The following is a 24,620-nucleotide window of genomic DNA, read 5'->3' on the forward strand; positions in this document are numbered from 1 at the left end:
CTTGCAGTAATTTAATAAATCTGGGGACTAGCCTCATTCTTTGTATTTAATTGATAGAAATGGCATGCATCAAAGAAAACGCATACTGAGACTTAATGTGCATAAAATGGATATTAGCATTTTAAAGAGGCAGATTAACACATTTATCCAAGTAATTTTCATATATTGCTTCTAATAAAAGCTTTGCAGTATAAAATTCTTAATGAGGCTAATTGCATGCATTCCATTTAGTGGGGTGATTAGGGATAACATAGAGGTATTTTTAATCAGTTTTCTGAGGCTTAAGTGTATTGTTATTAGTAGTAGTAGTATTATATAATTACTTGATTTTTCATGACTTTTGTATGTGGAATATATTTACACACACACACACACACGACAAAAGTCTCTCTCTCTGTATATACATATATCCAATTAACAAAAACGTCCATCGTTCAATCATGTAGATATTAATTATTTACAGGCTGATGGGCTGGAATGATAGCCCTGGGCTGGGGACAGACGGAAAGAAATCGAAAAACATAAATTCAAACCGAGAAGACAAAAATATACAAACTTTACACTGCAAAACCCGGCAGGCTTTACATACAAACGATACATTTAAATATAAGGTACTCTCTTCTCTTGCTTTCCATCGGACAGGCCCAGGCCTCCAGGTTCCTGAGCGTTGGTGCGTTTCTTCCAGACCGAATTGAGGGCTGCCAAGGCTTCGACCGTCACTCTCAGCTTCCCGATCACCGCTCTGTTGTCTTGCGAACGGAAGACTAGAGAAGGGAAAAAGCGGCAGAAAAGAGAATGACCCATCAAGAAGCAGGTTGACGGACATCTTCACTTCTGCATCTCTGAGTAGCTTCAGCCGGGCACCGAAAAAGGACTTGGGACAGGCTTACAAAAAAATAAAAATTAAAAATTAAAAAAATGGAGCGAGAGGGAGGCAGAGGAAGATTGATTTAATGTCTGCAAGCCTTCAGCTCCACGTTTCTAAGGAGCATCGGGACCTGCTCTTGGGGAGAGAGGCTGAAACGATGGCCCACCCTGAGCAACGTGGATCCCAGGCCAAACCATGGAGCGTCGGTGGTCTGTTTAGGAGGTGACGGGGTTGAGACCCAAAGCCAAGCTGCCGGGTTTTCTGGGGAAACCCTTTCCCTCTCTCTCTTTCGAAAAGCAAAAAAAAAAAAATCTTTGAAAGGACATCGGTTAAAAAAAAGGGTTTCCTTCTGAAACTGAGATTAATGTTTTAGCTCATTCGTTTCGATTGTCTCGGAAGGCAGCTTCCATCTGACTCTCTCACGTGACGGGATAGCTCCTCCACGGACAATCACAACCACTGGGGACAGAATCCCCCGTTGCTTAAGCCGTGGGGTCGTTAAAACGAATCGTGCCCAATTTTCTGAACTTTTTGGTCCTTTGGCACTGAATGTCCCCGGGTCACATGACTTGCTTTTGCGACCTTTGGTCAATCAAAGTCAACGGAGAAGCCAGATCCGCTTAGCAACCATGATACTAATGCAGCAACTGCACTGATTCACTTAACAACAGTGGCAAGAAAGGTTGTAAAATGGGGAAAACTCACTTTAAAAACTCACTTAGCAACATAAAGTTTGGGCTCAATTGGGGTCATAAGTTGAGGACTACATGTACATGATTAGTCTTTTTCGAAAGTTACTTTTGTTCTTCTGGTACTGACGAGAAAGAATCATTCTGACTAGTTGCTTGGAACTAACAAGATCCTTGATCTACCAGTTTCTTTAGATTTAGTCATGAAGTCGTTAAGCGAATTCCCCCACTTGACTTTGCTCGTAGGAAGCTGTCGGAAGCCATTTTGTCCAGTGCCGCTGTAACTTCGAACAGTCACGAAACAAACTCAGTTGTAAACTGAGAATGACCTGTACTTGAGACGCCTTAGAAGGAAGTTGGTCAAGAAAACCCACATTTGAATTAAGGCGTCTTGATGTTTTCTTTCAAGGTAGGACCAACCAACTATCAACCGTCAACGATTCTTAATGCCTTTTTTTGCTTAAGGATGTGTGGACACCTTCCGTAATATTATGCCAAAGATGCTTTTTATGGAGACAACTGTACTTTCTAGTTTTTCTTTGAAGACATTTTGCTTCTCGTCCAAGAAGCTTCTTTCACTCTGACCCCACCATCCTGTCGGAGCTGAAGAAGCGAAACGTCTTCAAAGAAAAACTAGAAAGTCCAGCTGCCTCGTGAAAAAAAGCATCTTTGGGATAACTATAACCTGGATGACTGAGCACAGACATCCATAATATTAGATCTTAGGTACTTAATATCCTTAAGGGTTTGTGAATTGGGAAGCTGGAGACACTGGTGTCAGAAGAACCACCCTGGACTTACCATCAATGTCCCGGTCAATAAGGTCTTGCCTTTGCTGGAAGATCTGGCTTAAATTCACGTAAGCATAGCCAATATCTTCACATTCCAGATCCTGCTGATCCTCCGGTGGGTCGCTGACCACTGTAAATCGTATACTGGAGAAGACGAAAAAAGAAGGGGGGGGAAGGAGGAGAATTATTTCTGACATTGCATTGGGATTTTAAAAAGTTAGATGAAACCTCAGCTGGGTTCAATGAGGTTGAAATAGATTTGGATCCCTCGCAGTTCAGGGCCAGGAGGGGATCCAGTCCCAGCCTTAACCGGCCACAGGAGTCAAGAGAAGAGCATGGTTGATTTGTTCTCAACAGCACCTTCTGGGCCAAGAAGGTCCTTTGGGGTCTTTGGGGGAGGCTCTGATATGGACCGGGAACATCCCTATGGATCAAGAGAAAGGAGTTGCTTTTTGTTCGGAAGGGAAGCGGCTGCTTTAATGATGCATTTGGCTAACATAAGGGGCAATTTAGTACTTAGATCATCTTCCAACAGAGCATCAACAATGTGCTACGTAGCATCAGAGTGCTGGTAGCTACATTCATTTATGCTCTCAACACATTTGGCTCTTATGATCGTGGGAAACTGCTCAGAGCTGAATTAAGGGTGCCCCTGCCTCATAGTGCCTTCCTTCCTTCCTTCCTTCCTTCCTTCCTTCCTTCCTTCCTTCCTTCCTTCCTTCCTTCCTTCCTTCCTTCCTTCCCTCCCTCTAGCTGCCCATCTCAATCAATGAGTCTGGTTAGTTTACAATTCCTAGCTCTGTTTAACAGACCCAGAACTAGGCCCTTGGAAATAAACAAAGAAACAAAAAAAATTGTAGGGAGGAAGGAGGAAAAGGATCATCAAGGGGGGGGGAACAGGGTATCACGCAAGACCAGAAACAATGTATTATTCTTATTTTATAAGTTAGCATTCCTATCTAAGATACTTTGTGGAATGGTAGACGGGGCCTGGGAAAAGGGGTCTTGCAGCATTCTGGCTTCTCCTTCAAACAGAAAAAGGAAACTCTTTAATCTGTCCCATCCATAAGCATTTTTTTAAAAAAAACTAGGATAAAATGTGCTATTTCAGAAGTTTCCAATATATAATATAGGAGAATGTCCTTGAGCCGTAAATATTGCTTGTGGTGGGCTCTGGCATTTGACGTTCTGCCAATGAAACTATTAATTCATGTACAAAACGTTCTGGGATGAAATATTATTTTGGAACGCGTGCTTGCTTATGTTTAGATGAAGAATGGAAGGAAACCCTTTTTGGGGAGAACCAATTTAAAACAATGCTACCCCTCTTAAAAAAAACAACACAACAGACCAAGAAACAAATTCCAAAATGGGGCCGTGCGTAAGTACACTCCCGCGCCTGTCGTTCCTCCCGCCACATTTTAATTTTTTTCATCTTGCTGGTTCAAATTCGTAATTTTCGTTCGACGAATAAACATTAAACAATACGTCGGCCTTGTTTGTTTACTTGGCAGTGTGGAATGACACAAAGTACAAAGGCGAGTGGCAAGGACGACTTTCCTTGGCGCCTCAGCGAAGCCACTACACTCGGAAAAGTTTAGCCAGACCGCAGAAAATTAGCTTTGCAGATTGTGAAGCACATTGCGCATGTTCCTTTCTCGAACCAAACCAAACAAAGAAAACATCGACGTTGATGCAAATTAACACCATTCTGGGTAGAGCAGATGTGGCTTCGAAAATCTTTAATTTAGCTTCCCAGCTGGCCCAAAAGATCACGTTATTGGCAACAGCAAGAATCTTTTTACGTAAGTTGGGGCAACATACAAAGCCCTCCTTAACCCAGATCTATAGGCGTTAACGTAAGTGCATTAACATTGTGGTTTATTATTCATCACCTTGTGATTTGATTCTTGCAGGATATTAAGCCACAACGTTGTCTTTAGTTTAATCAGGATAAAATAACTGCTTAAAATATTGAAAGCAAACCAGAGTTGGCTGAAGAATCCTGAATGGTTTTGTCGAGAGCTTATTATTAGGAGTGAATTCAGAATTGTGACTAACTCCTTAATTTATTTACTTATTATGTCCATTTCTTCTGGTTATTGACAGAAGAGCTGATTTACAAACCAGCTGAACAACCCATGGTTGTTTCTTTTCTTTAGAAACTGCCTCCAGCCTTCTCATTATTTTTGGGACTGAGTGCACAAATTCAGCCTATATTTCAGTTGCAGAATGAGGGAAGTTGCAGTTGCTCTGCGAGGGAAATGGGCAATTTCCAAATCCAACAAACGCACTGCATTCATATGGTATATTCTACAGCACATCTGGAGAGTTAAAAAAAATACTTCACACCTGCAATTGGGACAATGTTTAGAACGGCAACCCGGTTGCTCTTTATTAAATCACTTTTCCCCATTGACCAGAAGATGGAAATCTCTGCGGGCACCTGGGAAATTCAATCTGCAACCTAAGCATAACTTTAATTCTCACTGTCTTTGGTGCAGTGCAACTTACTGTAATTTTAGTTATCCCTGAAATTTCCTTTCCCCACATACGTGGCCAATTTAGAGCGATATTTTTATCCCGGGTTGTTTGGTTTCCTAAACTTTAAAGTTTGGTTCCTGTTTCAAATGAAAGGGTGGGGGGGGGGAGGGAAGAAATCTTCTGATATTATTATACAGGGCCTTGTGATAGGAAACATGTGCCAGCGGAGCAAAGCCGCCAACCTCACAATCCGCGGCATCTGTGTAGTTGAGAACAATAATATGCATTTCCCATCTCTCTTGATGGCTGGGCTTCAAAGAAGGCTCTCGAATCGGACGAGGGAGCAAGGGACGATTCACATCTTCAAGTGGTCCACACGTGGGGACAAGTTGTGAGGGGCAAACCAGGAGAAGATGCTATAATTGGTTAAGGCACCAGGCTAGAAAGCAGGAGACAGCGAGTTCTAGTCCTGCCTGAGCCATCAAAGCTGGCTGGGTGACTTTGGGCCAGTCACCAGGAGATGTTGAGTTCTAGTCCTGCCTTAGGCATGGAAGCCAACTGTGACACAGTCCCTCTCTCTCAGCCCAACTCATCACACAGGGTTGTTGTGCGGAAAATGGGAGGAGGAAATTGTGTTGGATACGTTCCCTGCCTTGAGTTGTTTGTAAAAATAATAATGGCGTGATATAAATAATAACATTGGTCTAACTTAATGAATCCAACCATGGATCCATTCGTATGAGTAACTTCTTCGATTGGCAATGGTTCTTGAGAACGGACAATTGGGGAAAATGGTCTATAGAAATATGTTTGGTGCACCATGCACAAATTAAATATGGATGTCCTCCCCTGTTATTTAAAAAAAAGATGCATAATGTTGGCAGGATATTATGAGTAAGGATGTCCAGAATCAAAAAAATTGTCCATTTTAGACTGACCCAGACATTTTTAGCTGGCTTCTACATAAAGACAGGCTTAACTGCAAAGAATATTAAGCAGAAGATTTCGCTTAGTCATTAGGCTTGAATTTGTCATATAAATCAATCATCTGTGCCATGGATTATAGGACTACCGGGATATCTTCAACTTTATTTGGAGTTTTACTAGGCCTGGCATGTTATTCATCTGACTAATGTATGCAGTAAATCTGGAAGTCCTTTGCTTGTTTGCTGAAATGAGAAAAGTGTGTGGGGGGGGGAAAGAAAAAATAATCTTTCTGAACTTCAAAGTGCTTTAGATGTGAGACATGCCCGCTCTTAAGGGATGACTTTATGGCACTTCCTGTTGGATTCCATTAAAAAAAAAACCTACGTGCCAGCCACCATATGAAGCTCAGTTTGGAAATAAAATGGAGGAAAGGTAAGCTTATTGCCTTATTGCCAGCTAATATCCCGTTAGTTGAAGCTGCTTATCTGTGAACACATGGACAATCTGAGGGTGCATAAAGCTAATCAGCGGTTCTGAAACCAACTAAGCCAGCAACTGCTCCAGCTATGATCAAAATAGCAGAGATTTTGAAATTGAAATGAATTCCTCTCTCCACATACAGACAACGCACGCTGGGTGGACGTGAAAAAGGAAAACAGTTCTTTGCTTTTGAAAAGTGTAAGCCGCATTCAGATACCGTGAAGGGTGGATTTACATTTCCTCAGAAGAATCACGGGCATTAGAATGACATTTTTTGAGAACAGCTTGCTTGCATCCACGCTACTGTCAAGTACCCGGATAGAAATAACACGTTGATCATGTTGCTGCTGGAGTATCGGAAGCAAAAGTCACGTTTTCCCAAGTATTTATGACCTCACTGGCTCCTTTTTCCTTTCCTGCTATTGCAGTTAAAAAAGATGTTGAGACTCTAGAAAGAGTGCAGCGAAGAGCAACAAAGATGATTAGGGGCCTGGAGGCTGAAACGTATGATGAAATTTTTTCAGGAATTGGGTATGTCTAGTTTAGTAAAGAAAGACTAGGGGTGACATGATAGCAGGGTTCCCATATCTCAGGGGCTGCCCCAAAGAAGAGGGAGTCAAGCTATTCTCCAAAGCACCAGAAGGCAGGACAAGAAGCAACGGATGGAAACTCATCAAGGAGAGAAGCAACCTAGAACTAAGGAGAAATTTCCTGACAGAACAACTAACCAGTGGAACAACCTGCCTCCAGAAGTGATGAATGCTCCAACACTGGAGGTTTTTAAGAAGAGACTGGACAGCCATTTGTCTGAAATGGTCTAGGGCAGGGGTAGGCAACCTTGGCTCTTTTATGACTCCTGGACTTCAAGTCCCAGAATTCCTGAGCCAGCCTACCCCTGTTATAGGGTTTCCTGCCTAAGCAGGGGGTTAGACTAGAAGACCTCCAAGGTCCCTTCCAACTCCTATTCCATTCCATTCCATTCCATTCCATTTACCTTCCATTCCATTCCATTTATTAATTATTACTAAGGAATATAAATCAAAGTGTCTTCTCAAAACCTTACCTTCCATGCCTGGGCTCAGATCCACAAAGTACAGCCTTGAGATAATCCCACCTTGCTTTGTGCTTGGCTTGATCGACATATATTACTGCAAAATCGAACAGAAAGGACGGTTAAGTCATTAAGTGCCAGCAACTAAATAAATGCATTTACGACACATGACGTCTTTTGCACAGGCTGATCCTACGTGTTGATTTCAGCAACCTCAAATAATCCCTCGGTGTTGATTGAAACCCCCTGAAATAAAATGCTGCCCTGATTCACATTCACCTTTTTTGGGGGGTTTTTGTTTTTAGAAAGAAACGATAGCACAAGGCCAAGCATTCTTCTGCAATGACTTGTACGCACATAGAGTTCCCATCTGGTACAAGATGCGCAACATAAAACGGGAATAAAGACTGGAAGCCAATTCTAGAAGGCAGAATGTGGAGGGCAGATGAGCAGGCTTTATTCTCAGACAGAGACAAATATTTCCAGAAAAGGTGGAATTATTAAAAAAAAACCAAAAAACAAAAAAAGCACAAAAACCCAGATGGCTCTGAATCCTCAACACGGAGGTCTTTCCTCGTGGTTTTGATAATGCTCAAAGGGACCCGCTGTTCAGTTGAAGGGAGAAAAAAGATTATTTCAACCGCGGACCCCTTTGCTGGACTGTTCTTGATGTGAGATATTGAGTGAAGACCACCTGCCCTCAGGTGAGAGTATCAGACTTTTAAAAGATCTTCCAGACTCTTTTGAACCCTCTTTTTGAAATCAAGTGAATAAAAATGAGGAAAAAAAAGAGAGACATAGACTGCAGCTACCTTGACTGATAAATAAGCTACCAGAAAGGTTGAGCTGGGGTTGAGTTTGGTCTTGGCCTTGCATTTATTTGGTGCCCAAGGCTTGGATGTTCTAGCAATGCACATCATCAAAAAATGATGTCCAACGCTCTCAGCTTAGGCTTCTGCAAGTCGAGCAATAGCCATTTCGATTTAGGCAGAGCAGCAGGCGATGTTTTGGTGGTTGAGGGCCACGTCCAGTGGTGGGACTCAAATATGTGAACAACCAGTTCTCTGTCTGGATGCCGCTCCCAGAAGTCTATTCTAGGCCTGGGCAACAAAAAATTAGCTACTGATTCTGCCGAACTGGTGCGAACGGGCTGTCCCACTTTGGCAACTTTAAGAGGTGTGGATTTCAACTCCCAGAATTCCCCACACTGTCCATTCCTTACTTATCCTTTACTCTTCTCCAGCTTGGAGCTCCTCAGCTGGAACAGAGAAGATGGAACACACATACTCTCAGGGGTGGTCGTGGGAACTGAGGTCTCAGTCACTAACAACAGTCAAACTGGATTTCTTGCAAAAGCTGCTACGCCTCCCGGATAACCAGTTGTGCCAAAATCGGTCCAAACAAGGTTTGTGGTCTTATCATTTTTTTTTCTGAATCAAATCCTAGAAATAAACTTGACATAATTCCTGTAGTCTATACAGGCGGTCCTTGAATCACAGCAGTTCATTTAGTGACAATTACAACGGCAATAAAAAAGTGACCTTTTTTCACACTTACAACCATTGCGACATCCCCATGTCACGTGATCAAAATTCGGATGCTTGGCAACTGACATGTACTTACAACTGTTGCAGCGTCCCGGGGAATCGCGTTGATTCCCCTTTTGCAACCTTCTGACAAGCAAAGTCGATGGGGGAAGCCAGATTCACTTAACAACTGGGTTACTCATTTTACGACTGCCAAGATTCCCTTAACGCCTGTGGTAAGAAGAGTCGTAAAAATGGGGCAAAATTTCACTTAAGAATGGTCTCACTTAGCAACAGAAATTTTGGGCTCAGTCATGGTCGTTAAGTCAAGGACTACCTGTATGTGGAAAGAATGTTTCTTCCATCATACTACTCTGAATCCAAAGAGTACTCAGTCACTATTCGTTCCTCAAAGCTCAAGGCTTCTGATTAACTCTATGTAAGTCTCGAAAAGAAAAAGAAAAGTTTGGGAATATTTCATTAATCTTACGCTTCTTGCCCGATTGTCAATTTGCAAGCAGGTTTATACACAGCCAAGATAACATTCTTTAGGCCCACAATCATTAATCTTGTTTCTAGGCTGTTTTTCCTGCTTTCTCAGCGTAGTTGAGGCAATATTCTTTCAGCTCTATGAAATATAAATGCTATTTCCTTGTTATCGGTATCTATCAAGTGAAGTTAATCTTTCTCATTTCAATTAGGGTGGTTTAGTCCAAAGAGGCAGTGAGAGAAAACGAGATTGAGGGACCAGGGGAAGGAGGGAGGGAATAATATTTTTCAAGGTGAAATTAAGCATCTCCATTTGTGTGTCGCTCTTTATATCTGTCACCTTAGTGAACAAACTTGCTTACACCCTTAATATTTGACTCTTGAGAATTAAAAGTCTTGTTGAGTTCAGGCTGAAAATGATTAGTATAGTGTCTGTGTGCTAATTAATGCCTTCTCAAATATTTGTTTCTTTTCTAAAAAAATATATTTTATTCTGAAGTACTATTTGATATGTCAACAGGTTATAAGTAGAAGGACTTGGCGGGGAAAGGAGAAATAAGATTCAGATTTTATGCTATCTGGATAGGAAAATACTACCAATTTACTTATCTAGAGGCAAATGGCAATGTAGGCAAGCAGGTAATAGCATTCTTCTATGGGAAGTCCTTGGTGCTCTCTCTTGAGGTTGGTTGTTTTCTTGCAGACATTTCATCACCCAACTAGGTGACATCATCAGTGCTAGAAGCACCTTCTAAGGACTGATGATGTCACCTACTTGGATAATGAAACGTCTCCAAGAAAACAACTAAGCTCACACCACTAGTGTCATAAACCATCCGCCTATATGATTTTATGGTTAAGTAACTGTCAGAGGCAAGTCCTACCATATGTCCCAACTTCCAAGTTTTGATGTTCTATCTCTTCTTGTGTCAATGATAGGAGAGCTTGGAAACTGCAGTTCTTCAATTTTGGGAAAATATCCAAATGTTCCTTTCTGAAGCCCACTGTCCATCTTCTTTGCATAATTCTTTAGACAGATTTTTTTTAACATGAATAAAGCTATATGCAAAATAATGTCCCTAATTAACAGACAAGCTTGGGCCCATTATAGTATTATGATTTACTAAGAGCATTTAATTTATTAACTGTGACTTCTCTCCTCCTTCTATCTATAGATTAGAAAGGAAAAGCAAATGGCTAGGGACCCAACGATACTCAGTTCTTATATGAAAGGTTGCTTATTAAGGCAGAATTTCACAAGATCTCTTTGTCTCAGCTAAGATGGAAACAGCAGTTTCTCAAAAAGCCAGCCACAATGCTTGAGACATAAATATAATAAAAGAATCCAATAAAAAAGGCATTTATTTACCAAGAAATAATGACTTCTCAAATTACACCTGAGTTTATCATGATTATTTTTTTCATACAAAATCCGTGGGGCTGCTAGTTTCTCCCTAAGCTCAAAGTACACTTCCTTTCCCCACCATGTAAATCTCAGTTTTATTAAAGAAAATATTCAATTAACCTCAAATATTCTACATACCCAAATCTAATTAGGCCTGAATAAGAAATGGAGTAAAGCTATAGTAAACACGCACGTTTCTGACTTCATTACTATTAGATTATTGGCTTTCTTGCCGACATTATGAAACACCAAATTCATTAGGGCACTTTCTGTGGAATGACGTTTCTTTACAAGGAGAGCGGGCACAGAGGAAATATTAGATGACCAGTTATTTAAGTAATATCCTAGGAACAGCAAAGAAAAGAGTTCTCTCTGCTAACTTCGTGGCAAAGGCAGAAAAATTATTTCCCAAGAGAAAGTTCAGGTGGTTAGAGAACTGATTTGTAATATGCTTGTATGCAAGAATCCTTGGTTGTATAAACAGAGGCATAGAATCAAAATCATGTGAGGTATTAATACCACTTTATAAATCCTTAGTAAGACCACACCTGGAATATTGCATCCAGGTTTGGTCCATAAATAAGCTAATGAGCAAAATAAATAAACACCAGGAATTATGCACTGGTACTCATGCAATTGCGGACATTTTAAGTAGCCCCGATTTTATCCAATTCGTGTTTTGCTATCTTATTTTTTATGTTTATATTGACCAGAAATATCCTATTTCAAAATCCATCTTGTTGTAACATATTCCTTTGGGCTATATGCTAAGGGACCTGAAAGAAGCCATCTCCACCACTAGATTCTTTCTGCTTCTTCCTGTCCTAATCAACAGTATCTAAAATGTCACAATCTACAAGAAGGGACATTTAATCCCTTATGAAAAATCACATTGGCCTTCAAACTGGAGCCATTGATTTGCAAATTCCCACTGCTTATTTTCCCCTAATGTGGATACCAAGTTATCTCTACAGTTTATACTTGTTGCGATTTTTTTTGGAGGACATTGATTGGTTATCAGGGACGGGAGGATACTGGCCAAAATGAATAAAATCTATTACGGATGGAAGAAGGAGAAGGAGAAGGAGAAGGAGAAGGAGAAGAAGAAGAAGAAGAAGAAGAAGAAGAAGAAGAAGAAGAAGAAGAAGAAGAAGAAGAAGAAGAAGAAGAAGAAGAAGAAGAAGAAGAGACACACAAAACCAGTGATTTAGAAAGATGAAATGAAATAAATATTAAATGAATTCCTACCATGGCTGTAGTTATAATACACCCGCTGCCTGCTTCTGGGTTTTGGAAGCGCCACAGGAGTTTCAGCTGTTTTGAAACTGGAGAACTTGGACTCTATGAAAAGCCGCTGGATCATCTCATCCATCAAAATCTGGCGGTCCGTGAGGCTGAGCGACACTATTTCGATTCGGATTCTTTCAGCAGTCTGGTTAAAGACAAACCACAGGACCTTTCAGCTTGAAATGCACCACAGTCTCGCTTACTTGGGCCATGTCATGTTGCGGGATTCACCGAAGAAAGCAATTACGTTTGGAAGAGATAGCGGTCAAAGGAAACCAGGCCGTCAAAGAACACGGAGGCAGGACACCATCCAAGCTGACACCAGCCAGAGCATAGAACAACTCAAAGAAGCAGTGCAAGATCGGAAGATGGGGAGAGACTTGGCCCCACAGAAGGTCTCTCTAGACCTGGCCAGTCTAGAGAAAAGAAGGACTAGGGGGGACATGATAGCAGTATTCCAGTATTTGAGAGGCTGCCACAAAGAAGAGGTAGTCAAGTTATTCTCCAAAGCACCAGAAGGCAGGACAAAAAAACAATGGATGGAAACAGATCAAGGAGAGAAGCAACCTGGAATTAAGGAGAAACTTCCTGACAGTGAGAACAATTAACCAGTGGAACAGCTTGCCCCTAGAAATCGTGGGTGCTCCATCACCTGAGATTTTTAAGCCACATGTCTTAAATGGTATAAGTGCTTGAGCAGGAGGCTGGACTAGAAGATCTTCAAGGTCCCTTCCAGCTCTCTTCTGATTCTGATTCAGAATTGTCAAGTGTCATACACAACTGAATGGATAACATCATCGTCACCATCAATGTTCCACAAGTAGACATGTCACACAGAAGGTCTTGGGTGACAGAGCTGCAAAGGAGTCTTGATTTGGGAAATCCTACAGTCCTTCCAAGAGGCAACCAACTTATGTTTTATGTGACCTATAATAAATAATTATTTTTTCTTCTTTAATTATTACCTCCCTTTACACTTCTTCCCTCCATTTGGATCCGCCATTTACACTTCTTTCCGCCATTTGCTAAATGGTACATCCACTAAACATGAAACCAACCTATGTCCGGGGGAACTACTCTCTGGTGTAACCACCACACCTTTCACACTACAAAGTAGATCTTCTCGGATCATCATGTAACATGATTGCCCTTGAAACCGCTAGCTTTTCTGGGTGTAGTAAAAAAATCACCATCTTTAATACATGAGCGTGCATTTACAAGATGTCTTCATTTTTTTTTGAAGATTAAAAGGAAATCTCTGATGGTGTAAAAAAAAAGTGCGTGTTGATTGCACTATCCACTTAACGTGTTATCGCTCAAAATAACACTGTCCATGAGGTGGAAGGCACTCCGTGTTAAATATTAAAAGACAAGCGCGCAAGGAACCTCTCCTGCATTAAGTTGGTGGTTTTCAAAGGACGCACAACCTGTGCGATTTCAAAATGAGGTTAGGCTGAAGAACACTTGAAGGGTGAGATTTGTCTCTTCAAGAAACAAACTGAACACCTTGGAGGTTCTCAGCTGTCAAGTTCTTCTCAACTCTCTCATGATGGTTCCTGTTTGACTTGAAAGTCAATTATCTCCCACATGCAATCTGATGGCTCCTATCTCCATCACCCACCTTGCACTAATAGTCACCAAATTAAACAACGTAAAAAAACAAAAACAAAAACCCATAATGCTGGGCTTATCTTCAAACCAAACATTCATGCAATCTTTCAAGTGAGACATAGCAACTGACATTTTTCGGAAGAATATTCTATAATTAAGCCGTTGAAAACACCCCAGGATTTCCCCGGTAAATAAATACATATCCTTTCTACACAACAATATCCTTGCTGTCAACCTCCTTCAATATTGGATGAAGCCATCTTGCTCCCACTGTTTTCAAAAGGCATTTTCTTTTATTATGTATCCTAAGACACCTTAACTAAAAACTCAAATCTGAATATTTCAATAAGATTGTTTTATTATTCAGTAGATTCATGGAAATTTTACCAGGATGACAGCAAATATTCCACACCGTTCTGTCTCCACTAATGCAGGTACACAGCTTCAGCTGGCAATATTACCAGGATTAGCATAGTATGATGAAATATTTAAAGGAATTTTCTTTTCGTAAAAACCTAATAAATCAAATGACTGCCAAATGTCATTAAAGTGATGGTCTTTGACTTGAATATGCTTTTCATATTCAAATTCGAAAAGAGGCGGAAGGCTTGGAAAGGTTACTCGTTTCAACTAATAACCTCAAGCACCCTACATTCACATGCATAAAAAATGAAATTGCCTCCATTGTCTAATTTCACTTTAGAAACAGCCTCTTTCGCTTCCCGTCGCATGTATATATAGGAAGTATTTTTTTAAAGTGAAATTCAGAGTAATTCCCTGCCGAATACTTAACTCGGCCGTCAAAAACAGCTCGGGTATAGGCGCCGGTTTACAAATGCCGTCCAAATATAAACAAATATATGCAATAACAGGATAGAACACATATTAAAGAGGGGGGGGGAAGCAGAAAGACTTCCCATCCGCCATCTTGACTTCTTTTGGTGGCTACCAGACCCTGACAAACAACAAACCTGTGAGGTGGGTTGGCTGAAAGGGACTGGTCCCAAGGTCATCCAGACTTCTCGATAAGAAAGACAAAAAAAGTCTGGATGGTGGACACGGCAGCACCCTGGAGACAGAACAGAAGAGAAGGGACTGGAGAAGGTAGCAAAATACAAAGACCTGCAAACAGAAATAGAACGACTGGGACAAAAGAAAGCAAAGGTAAGACCCAACAGCCATATAGGTGCCTTTGGTGCAATCCCAAACCAGCTGGAGCACCAACTTGAATCACATCGGCATTGACAAATCCGCCATTAGTCAATTGCAAAAGGCGGCTTTCCTTGGAACAGCTCCCATCCCGCGACGGGACCTCTAACACTGCCTTGGTGGCGCAGTGGGCTAATGCCTCCTTAAGTAACACCAGCTGCCTGCAATTAGTGCAGGTTGGAGTCCCACCAGGCTCAAGGTTGACTCAGCCTTCCATCCTTCCGAGGTAGGTAAAAGGAGGACCCAGATTGTTGGGGGCAATTAAGCTGACTTTGTAATAATGCCGCTTGGGGGTGTGTGTGTGAAAGCCCTAACAAGCAGGCATATACATAGAATGAAGGCTACTGCTAAGCTTGTAAGCCGCCCTGAGTCTTCGGAGAAGGGCGGGATATAAATGTAATAAAAATAAATAAAAAAATAAAATAAATGCCTATCCCAGGAGCATGGGAAGGACTCAAGAGGTGGACAAAAAAGCCAAATCCAGCCTGGACATCTGGCTGACTGTGCGTCAAACCAAATAATAAACGATGGTTATTATTGCTTTACTTTTCTAGAGTGATCTTATTCTCCCGCCTATAGCCTAAGCCCCAGATACATCGAGAAAAGCTTTTCAATTCCCCGATCCTAGAATTTTACTTGCTATACTGTGGGAGGGGAAAAAATTCCCATATATGTTCCTGGATAGCAGAGATACATCCACCTGGACTTTGGAAGCTGTTTTTTTTTTTTTAAAGCTGGATGTCAACATTAATTATGAACTTTTAGAACCTCGTTTAAAGAAAATGATGATGACAGTTTTCACTAAAATGCTATTAGTGCTAAAAAGAAAAGAAAAAGAGAGACTATATATAACGAAGTGGAAAAGATGTAAACACACCTAGAGGAGAATGAGGCCACCGCAGAATAAATTGGTTTTGCTAAGACTCTGCCCGCGGGCACATTTGAAGATAACTCGAGAGCTGACAGCAGTAAAATTTTATTGTGATAATTGAAAGCTATATTGTTCTCAAATAATCTCGGGGAGATGTGGAGAGATGAGAACAAGCATTGTTTAATTTTATTTCGGCTGTATTTTTAGCCTTTCTGAACGCCCGTGCAAATTCTCAAATGCCCCACGCCTAGCTCGGGAGACTGTAACAAGGCTTTTAATCAATGTATTATACATCAAATTGATAATGCTAACTTCCGATTATATTCACACGTATGAAATATTCATAAAGAACTGTCCAAAGTTTTACATTTTTCTGATTCTCCCCACCCACCCCTCCTCCTTCCATTAATTATCATGCCTAGAAGCTCTCTTTTTTTTAAGCAAAAGCAGTAGTCGTCATCTTGAATCAAGCTGACAAGCTAGCAAGAGCCAATTACATTGGCACTCGCTGGCGCTTTGATGTAGTGGAAACGCAGGGAGATAGGGGCAAATTGTGTAGCACATTATGTTAATGACATGATTTAATCCAGCCACTAAACTTTATGTAGCCTGCTAGAAAAAGATGCTAACACTAATTACGCCACTTTGGGAAAGAAAAAGAAGGGGACAAGCCTTTCGTGCTGACGAAGTGGAGCTCATAAATGTTGTAAACGAAATGAAATAATCTACGATTAATTATACATAACGGACAAAAAGAGATAGTGTGCGTGTGTGTATGTATAAGAGAGAGAGAGGGTGGGGAGGAAGAAAGAGCGATTGTAAAGCTAAATTCTGGAGGAAAACACGTTAAGGTTTCTTCTTTTATGATCTAAGAAGTAATACCTGGTGCTCTAATTTGTAACCTGTTTTTTTTTTCCTTCCTTAAAGGAAAGGCGTAATCGTCAATGGCTCAAACAATGGGGTGGGTTATTTGAGAATCGTGAGAAAATTAGCAGAAGAATCTTTCAATATTTGGGGGGTTTATTAATATTTTTTCCAGCACTCTGAGAACTAGGACTAAGAGCATCCGGGGTGGGTTATTTCAGTTTCATGATAAAATTAGCAGAAGAATCTTTCAATATTTGGGGGGTTTATTAATATTTTTTCCAGCACTCTGAGAACTAGGACTAAGAGCATCTGGGGTGGGTTATTTCAGTTTCATGATAAAATTAGCAGAAGAATCTTTCAATATTTGGGGGGTTTATTAATATTTTTCCCAGCACTCTGAGAACTAGGACTAAGAGCATCCGTTAGATTGGAGCAAAATTATTATTACCAAATTAACTGGATGCTGAAATCAAAGCTGAGCTTAGCAGAAGCCGACGGAATATAAATCCAAACCTTCCCAAAACTTGGCAGCAATTCCTTGGAAAAAAACAGACATTCTGCTTGCAAGAAGTCTAGATTTCTCCCCAGACAGAGGAAAGTGAAGAGAACACATAATTCGGACTTGGATTCGAATCATTGTGAAAGGTTTTTATCAGAGCTCCTCAATCACAGTCTACGTTAAAGTGACAGAATATAGTTAACTTACATAGGGATCCTTGTTAGTTCTCTCCTTCCCAGGGTTTTTAAGAGATCTGGAAAGCTGATGCCAATTGAGCATTAAACAAAAAAAAACCCTTTGATTTCTTCCATTCATTATGTTTCGGTCACCTTCGTTGCTCATGTTCAGATATGACACTTTTTTTTCCCCATTAAGGAATTGCTCCAAATTGACACAAATTGTCAAAACAGCAAAGAGGAAAATGGGAAAGCGAATTATTCCTTTCCTTGGGAAAAATATCTGCTTGGTCATCAGCGTAAAATAGCAGAACCAGAAGATTGTCCAACCTCATGGGCTGCTTGAATCAGCCACATGGACTCCTTTATCTTAGACGTACTGATGGCAAATGGCAGTTTTTTGGTCTATTTGCAGGATTTTTTTCCTTTCGATCGCATTGGGCTTCTCCCCATGTCCCTTTAAGTGGGCTATATGGCTACGTCTTACGTTAGATCTATGTGGCTCAACCTTGGCTGGCTGGAGAATTCTGGGAGTTGAAATCCGTACACCTTAAAGAGTTGCCAAGGTTGAGAAACCTTGCATTTGATGCGCTGTATGGTCCGATGCAAACAACAGGCCAGTCTAATTTGTGACTCTTCTTGATACAAACTCAACATCCATAAAGCGAGGATGGTTGGGAGAGTTTAAGAAGGTTTCAACATTTTAGATGTTAACAATGTTTGTAGATGTTTGCACGGAGAAAGAATGCCACCTTGGGATAACGGTCTATGTGTCGAGAGGTCTTAGCCACAAATAATATATTTCTTGGCACTGAGCGAATAGTCACAACCTGAACGTTAGAATTCCTGATTGTAGAAAGCACTGTTAACATTAGTCAGGAGCAGTTGCCTTTCCTTGCTTCGTTGTACGGTTAGTTCTCTTAATTTAGCTTCTTGCCCCGTTGAGCCTGAGTTAAGAATACTTAAATCTTATTGATTTCAAGTGGAGCGCTGAAGCCCATTTTTCATATTGACACACTAGAATCAATGGGATTTACAAGTAGTTAACTTTGGCTGGATTATTCCCACTAATCTGAGGCAAGTCCCCTGAGTTCAGGGGATTTACCTTCCTGTAAGGCAGTCTTTCTTCCACCAGTTGCTTAAATACTCAGGGATTTGCCTGAGTTCTTTCTTCATAACCGTATGTTATCCTCATTGGTTGCAATAAGAGAGAAACCTCAGGCCTGACTGTTAATTTAATGCCTGTGTGTACATCGGCTTGCCCTGATATTGCAGCAAGTCAACTAAATAATAGAAATAGAAATAGAAATAGGATAGGATAGGATAGGATAGGATAGGATAGGATAGGATAGGATAGGATAGGACAGGACTTTGGAGGTCTTCTAGTCCAGTCCCTTGCTAAAGCAGGAGAACCTGCACCATCTCAGACATGTGACTGTCTAGTCCAGGGGTCGGCAACCTCGGCTCTTTTATGACTCGTGGACTTCAACTCCCAGAATTCCTGAGCCAGCATAGCTCAGGAATTCTGGGAGTTGAAGTCCACGAGTCATAAAAGAGCTGAGGTTGCTGACCCCTGGTCTAGTCTCTTCTTAAAAATCTCCAGTGATGGAGACACCCACTATTTCTGGTGGCAAGCTGTTCCACCGGTCAATTGTCCTCACTGTTAGGAAGTTTCTCTTTAGTTCCAGGTTGCTTCTCTCTCTGGTCAGTTTCCAACCATTGTTTCTCATCCTTCCCTCTGATGCTTTGGTGAATAACGTGACCCCCCCACACTTCTTTGTGGCAGCCCCTCAGATACTGGAAGACTGCTATCATGTCTATAGTCCTCAACTTACAACAATTCATGTAGTGACCATTCTAAGTGACGACGGCACTGAAAAAGTGACCGATGACCATTTTCCCACACTTAAGGACCACTGCAGCAGCTCCGCGGTCACGGGATCCGAATTCGGTCGCTTGGCCACCGACTCGCCTTTATGACGGCAGCAGCGCCCCAGGGGTCAGCAGGACCAGCTCTTGCGAGCTTCTGACCAGCCAAACTGAATTGGCTCAACGACCGTGTCACTCGTCTAACAGCTGCAGCGATTCGGTTAACGTGCGTGACAAGAAAAGGTCGTAAAACTCACTTGACAAATTTCTCACTTAGCAACGTAACCACTGGGCTCAATTGTCGCCGTAAGCTGAGGACTATCTGTCATGACAGATACCTGATCAGACATGTTTTTGTCCCCCCCCCCCATCTCTTCTCCTCCTGGCAGTGTCCCACAAACTTCCCTTGTATGGGAAAAAGTCAGAAAGATCGTCCCATGTGAATCTTTCTGAACCTGTGAGGTATTTTAAGTCTTTTTAAATCACTCTCGATATAACGGAGCACAACGATCCCCAGGATTTTTTTGCAAGGCTGCCTAAGAATGAGTAATTTTCCTGTTTGGCTCCTATTGTTACGGCTTTCAAGAAATGGATGGCACGGAAGACGCCGTTAATCATAAGGCAGTTCCACCTATTAAAATAATATTTTTGCTGGAGGAGGGTTCCCCCCCCCAACACACACTTTTTCTCTAGATGGCAACGTTTCAAAATCCTGACCAAGTACAGGACAGAAAGAAGAGTCAGTCACGTCAACCACAGCCTTTGTCGTCGCCCGTTGTGGGGCATCTGTTTATCTTTAAATCCATACTTTTATCCTATCGAGGCTAAGATATTTCAGGCCAGATTGTCAAAGGAAATGTGGCAGCATGGAATGAGTTAACTAGCTAGGAACACACAATCCCAAATAACGGAAGGTCTGTATTAATTCTAAACCGGGATTAATGAAATACATTTGCTCCCATAATACAGGCAATCCCCAAAAGGATTTAATAAAGGAATTAGGTAATGTTTATCTTAAAGGTCTTGTCCAAAATCAAGGGCTAGTTCTCTGTAACACCCTGAACCAGGGTCTAGACCAGGGACGTGTCCAACCTTGGTAACTTTAAGACTTGTGGACTTCAACTCCCAGAATTCCCTAACCAGCATGGCTGGCTGGGGAATTCTGAGTGTTGAAGTCCACAAGACTTAAAGTTGTCACGGTCGGACACCCCTGTGGTCTAGACCAGGGGTAGGCAACCTCGGCTCTTTTACGACTCATGGACTTCAACTCCCAGAATTCTGCTGACTCAGGAATTCTGGGAGTTGAAGTCCATGAGTCATAAAAGAGCCGAGGTTGCCTACCCCTGGTCTAGACTGATGGCTGATGTGACCCCATATCCAAGCTTTCCAAACATCAACCTCAAAAAATCCTCAGCAACAAAGTTCTGGTTTCAAAGGAGGATTCAGAAGAGGAATCCAACTCAACACAGACTTCTTCAAAGAAAACCACATTGCTAAGGACACAGGGAAGAATGCTTTGAGTACTTTGAGAAGAAGAATTTTTTTTTCCCCTTCTTGGTTCTGACTAACCTGATCAAGACTTGAGGATGCTGAACTTGGAATCACACAGTCATCACTGTCGGTGACTGATTCGGCAGCGTCCTGTTGGTCCTCTTGTTCTGTGGCAAAAGAGGAAAGGTTAGCCAAGGTAAGCGCAGTTGAGATTATAAAAGAAAAGGACGAACTGCAGAATAGGAAAGCTAAACAGGTGACGGTTCCAAGCAACAATAGACCATGGCTTTTCCAGGCAGACAAAACACATAATTGACCAATCAAAGGGGGTTACATTGTTTCAGATTCACCTAGCTAAATAACAACAATAATAATAATAGAGTTGGAAGGGACCTTGGAGGGCTTCTAGTCCAACCCACTGCTCAAGCAGGAGAACCTACACCATTTCAGACAAATGGCTGTCCAGTCTCTTCTTAAAAACTTCCGGTGTTGGAGCAGTCACCGCTTCTGGAGGCAGGTTGTTCCACTGGTTAGTTGTTCTCACTGTCAGGAAGTTTCTCCTTAGTTCTAGGTTGCTTCTCTCCTTGACTAGTTTCCATCCGTTGCTTTTTGTCCTGCCTTCAGGTGCTTTGGAGAACAGCTTGACTCCCTCTTCTTTGTGGCAGCCCCTGAACCCGTGGCAACTTCTTGATCTACGTTTGATTTTGAAGATACTTTGATCTACTGGGGGGGGGACGTGATAGCAGTCTTCCAATATCTCAGGGGCTGCCCGAAAGAAGAGGGAGTTGACCTATTTTCCAAAGCACCTGAAGGCAGGAGAAGAAGCAATGGATGGAAACTAATCAAGGAGAGAAGCAACCTAGAACTAAGGAGAAATTTCATTAGAGTGAGAACAATTAATCAGCGGAACGGCTTGTCTCCAGAAGTTGTGGGTGCTCCATCACTTGGAGGTTTCAAAGAAGAGACTGGACAACCACTTGTCTTGAATGGTATAGGGCAGGGGTATTCAAACTTGGCCCTTTTATGACTTCTGGACTTCAACTCCCAGAATTCCTCAGCCAGCATGGCTGGCTGAGGAATTCTGGGAGTTGAAGTCCAGAAGTCATAAAAGGGCCAAGTTTGAAGACCCTTGGTATAGGGTCTCCTGCTCAAGCAGGGGGTTGGACCAGAAGATCTCCAAAAAGTCCCTTCCAACTCCGTTATTCGTTATTCGGATCTCGGAGATACTCAAGACTACAGTTCACTCCCAGTGAAATGAATAACGAAAAGTCCCAGCCGCTTCTTTTAAGATTCAGTATGGACCACCAACCTAATATGGACTGTACTAGGGACACCCAGAGAGTCTTCAGAACCGTGGGACCTTCCACAAGCTGGATGGAACAGCCCACCGGTTCCCACGGTGAGATGGGATTGTAATCTTCTACGGCTGCCTTTCCCAGGGTGACTTTTGGCACCGCCTTGGCCAAAAGGATTCTCCTCTGGCTTGCCAGCCCTTGTTTTCACATAGACGCACCGTCCACTGGGATTTGGTTCTATTGTAGCTTTGGGTCTGATTTTGCCATTGTGATCATGATGGATGGCATAACTGCCAGAGGAATTAATGATGGTGACACTTCCAAGGAGAGGCAATTAAATGACGTAAATCGCTTAACGGACATCCCCCAAATGAACGTTTGCTATTCTGTGTCTTCTCCTCCAGGAACACTGGAATAATTTACGGCCCCAAACCAGCCGCCAAAGCAGTGAAAATGACTGGCAAACCTGGGTTTTTCAGCAGTTGCGTTCTAAAAAATGAGTCCCCGAAGAGTCATCATTTCTCTCGCATTTGAAGGAAGGAAAAAGCTTTCGGGGTAGACGTTAGCAAGACAGCCATTTCTGCTAAGGTGGGAATTACAGGAGAATGGGATCCATTCGCTTAAGTATAAAACTTACTGGGTTGGTTTTTTTTTGTTTTTAGCTTGATATCTGACAGGTGACAGAAGAAGAGACGAAATAACTTTATCAAAGCAATTGCTGGGGCTATTCCTGTGCTGGCCAATTCACATACTATGTCTAAAGAGAATTTATGGTTATTTAAAAGACTCCCAAAGGTGCTTTTTTAAAAAAAAAAGGCAACTGGATTTTCTTTGTTTTTCCTTGAAAACATTTCGCTTCTCACCCAAGAAGCTTCTTCAGTTCTTCAGCCCAGCTGCCTCTTGAAAAAGCACCTTTGGGACAACCTTGACTCGGACCACTGAGAACCTCCATAGGCAGTTGTCTAAAATACTTATACAGATAGTCCTCGACTTACAACAGTCTGTTTAGTGAACGTTCAAACTTACAATGGCCTAAAAAAAAGTACCTTATGACCGTTGGTTTTTTTTTTTACACTTACCAGGGTCACGTGGTCAAAATTTGGACACTTGGCAACTGACTCATATTTCAATCAATCCATCAGTCAGAATAGAGCCGGAAGGGACCCCTGAGGTCTTCTAGTCCAACCCCCTGCTCAAGCAGACCCCCATACCATTTATGGCAGTTGCAGTGATCCCCTTTTGCGACCTTGTGACAAGCAAAGTCAAAGGTGGAAGCCGGGTTCGCTTAACAACCAACAACAACTGCGTTACCAACTGAACCACAGTTGCAGTGATTCGCTTAACAACGGTGGCACAGAAGGTCGCAAAACGGGGCAAAACCCACTTAGCAACTGCCGGGCTTAGCAGCAGAAATTTGGGGGCTCCGTTACGGGCGTAAAGCGAGGATCCACCTTCTGCACAGTGTAGGGCCAAGCCAACGCACGAAGGCAGGGGGAAAAGGAATGGGATTTTCAGGTGGAAACGGAGACGATCCAAGAGAGGTGGAGCTGTTCTGCTCGGTCTCTACCTTCGGTTTCCACTTCCTCGATTTCGGTTTGGTCTTCTGAAGTAACCGAACTCTGGTCAGCCAGCTGACCTTCCGACAGCTGCGAGAGGTCCTCCCGTTCTTGGGGCATCTCGGCTGCAGACGGCTTGCTTGGTCTGCTGTCAGCATCTGTTTCTTGTAGAGCCTTCAGCCCGAGGACAAGGAGGACCAGAGTTAATATCAATTCATTGACGCAAGCGAGATTTTGATGAGTTAGAATTTAGAGCCGCTTTTACGCGTGACAAAAGGATCTGTGTGCGTTGGCAGAGGAAAAAGCTTAACTTTGGGGTGTTGTATTCTCAGAATGCTCAAACTGACAAATAAGTCATCCGTACCTTCTATAAAACGAATTTAAAATCAAGGTGGCGGGGGGGGGAATTACATTCTTAAATGTATCCGGTCCTTGCAGTAGCTAGAAAGAAACATGAGAGTCTCTAATCCTATACTTTTGTTACTAGGGAGCCTTTGATGAATATGCCAGGTTCAATAAATCCATGCAGGTAAATCTATCTTAGAGCTCTGCTCTTCGTTCTACCAGGTATGACAGAGGGAGGGAACTATGGCCCTTTTATGACTGGTGGACTTCAACTCCCAGAATTCCTGAGCCAGCATGATAAATTGGCTGGCTGGCTCAGGAACTCTGGGAGATGAAGTCCACCAGTCATAAAAGGGCCATAGTTCCCCATCCCTGACATATGACATAACGCGTCTCGTAGCTCCTTCTAAAACCATTCCCTCCAACAGTCAATTTGCAAAATCCCCTTTCTCCTTTTCCCGTTCAATTTTTAACCGTGCTAGGACTATTTGTCAAAAAGTTTCACGGGGAGAGTGATTTAGTAGTAAATAGGAACAGTCGAATCTTTTTTAACCCTTTTGGGATCAATCTTCTAGCACAGGGGTCTTCAAACGTGGCCCTTTTATGACTGGTGGACTTCAACTCCCAGAATTCCTCAGCCAGGCTGAGGAATTCTGGAAGTTGAAGTCCGCCAGTCATAAAAGAGCCAAGTTTGAAGACCCGTGTCTAGCAAAAGAGAAAAAAAACATTTCACCCTCCCCTACATCCTTGCCTTATTTTGGTCAATCTGCTGAGATTTACCCAAAGTGGTTAGAATAGTGTTTCCAAAACCTTGGCAATTTTAAGATAGGGGGA

The 24,620-nt window shown here is 42.1% G+C and overlaps 1 protein-coding gene across 7 annotated transcripts in view; it reads right to left on the reverse strand.

Annotated features, from left to right (window-relative positions):
- Positions 1 to 539: 539 nt before the first annotated feature.
- Positions 540 to 24,620, reverse strand: part of RPGRIP1L (RPGRIP1 like) — a 52,901-nt gene continuing 28,820 nt past the window's right edge. For 6 of the 7 annotated variants that reach the window (XM_083370371.1, XM_083370373.1, XM_083370370.1 and 3 more), the window contains 6 exons: positions 23,453 to 23,615; positions 20,669 to 20,757; positions 11,959 to 12,142; positions 7,303 to 7,387; positions 2,359 to 2,492; positions 540 to 764 (listed from right to left, as the gene is read on the reverse strand). In XM_083370371.1, the coding sequence (XP_083226497.1) occupies positions 601 to 764; positions 2,359 to 2,492; positions 7,303 to 7,387; positions 11,959 to 12,142; positions 20,669 to 20,757; positions 23,453 to 23,615 (819 nt within the window). In that variant the 3' untranslated portion in view covers positions 540 to 600. Of the gene's footprint in view, positions 765 to 2,358; positions 2,493 to 7,302; positions 7,388 to 11,958; positions 12,143 to 20,668; positions 20,758 to 23,452; positions 23,616 to 24,620 lie in introns of those variants that run through there. The other variant, XR_014493396.1, reaches the window with a different exon arrangement.

The sequence above is a fragment of the Vipera ursinii genome (assembly GCF_947247035.1).
Source record: "Vipera ursinii genome assembly, chromosome: 10".
Classification (NCBI taxonomy): Eukaryota; Metazoa; Chordata; class Lepidosauria; order Squamata; family Viperidae; genus Vipera; species Vipera ursinii.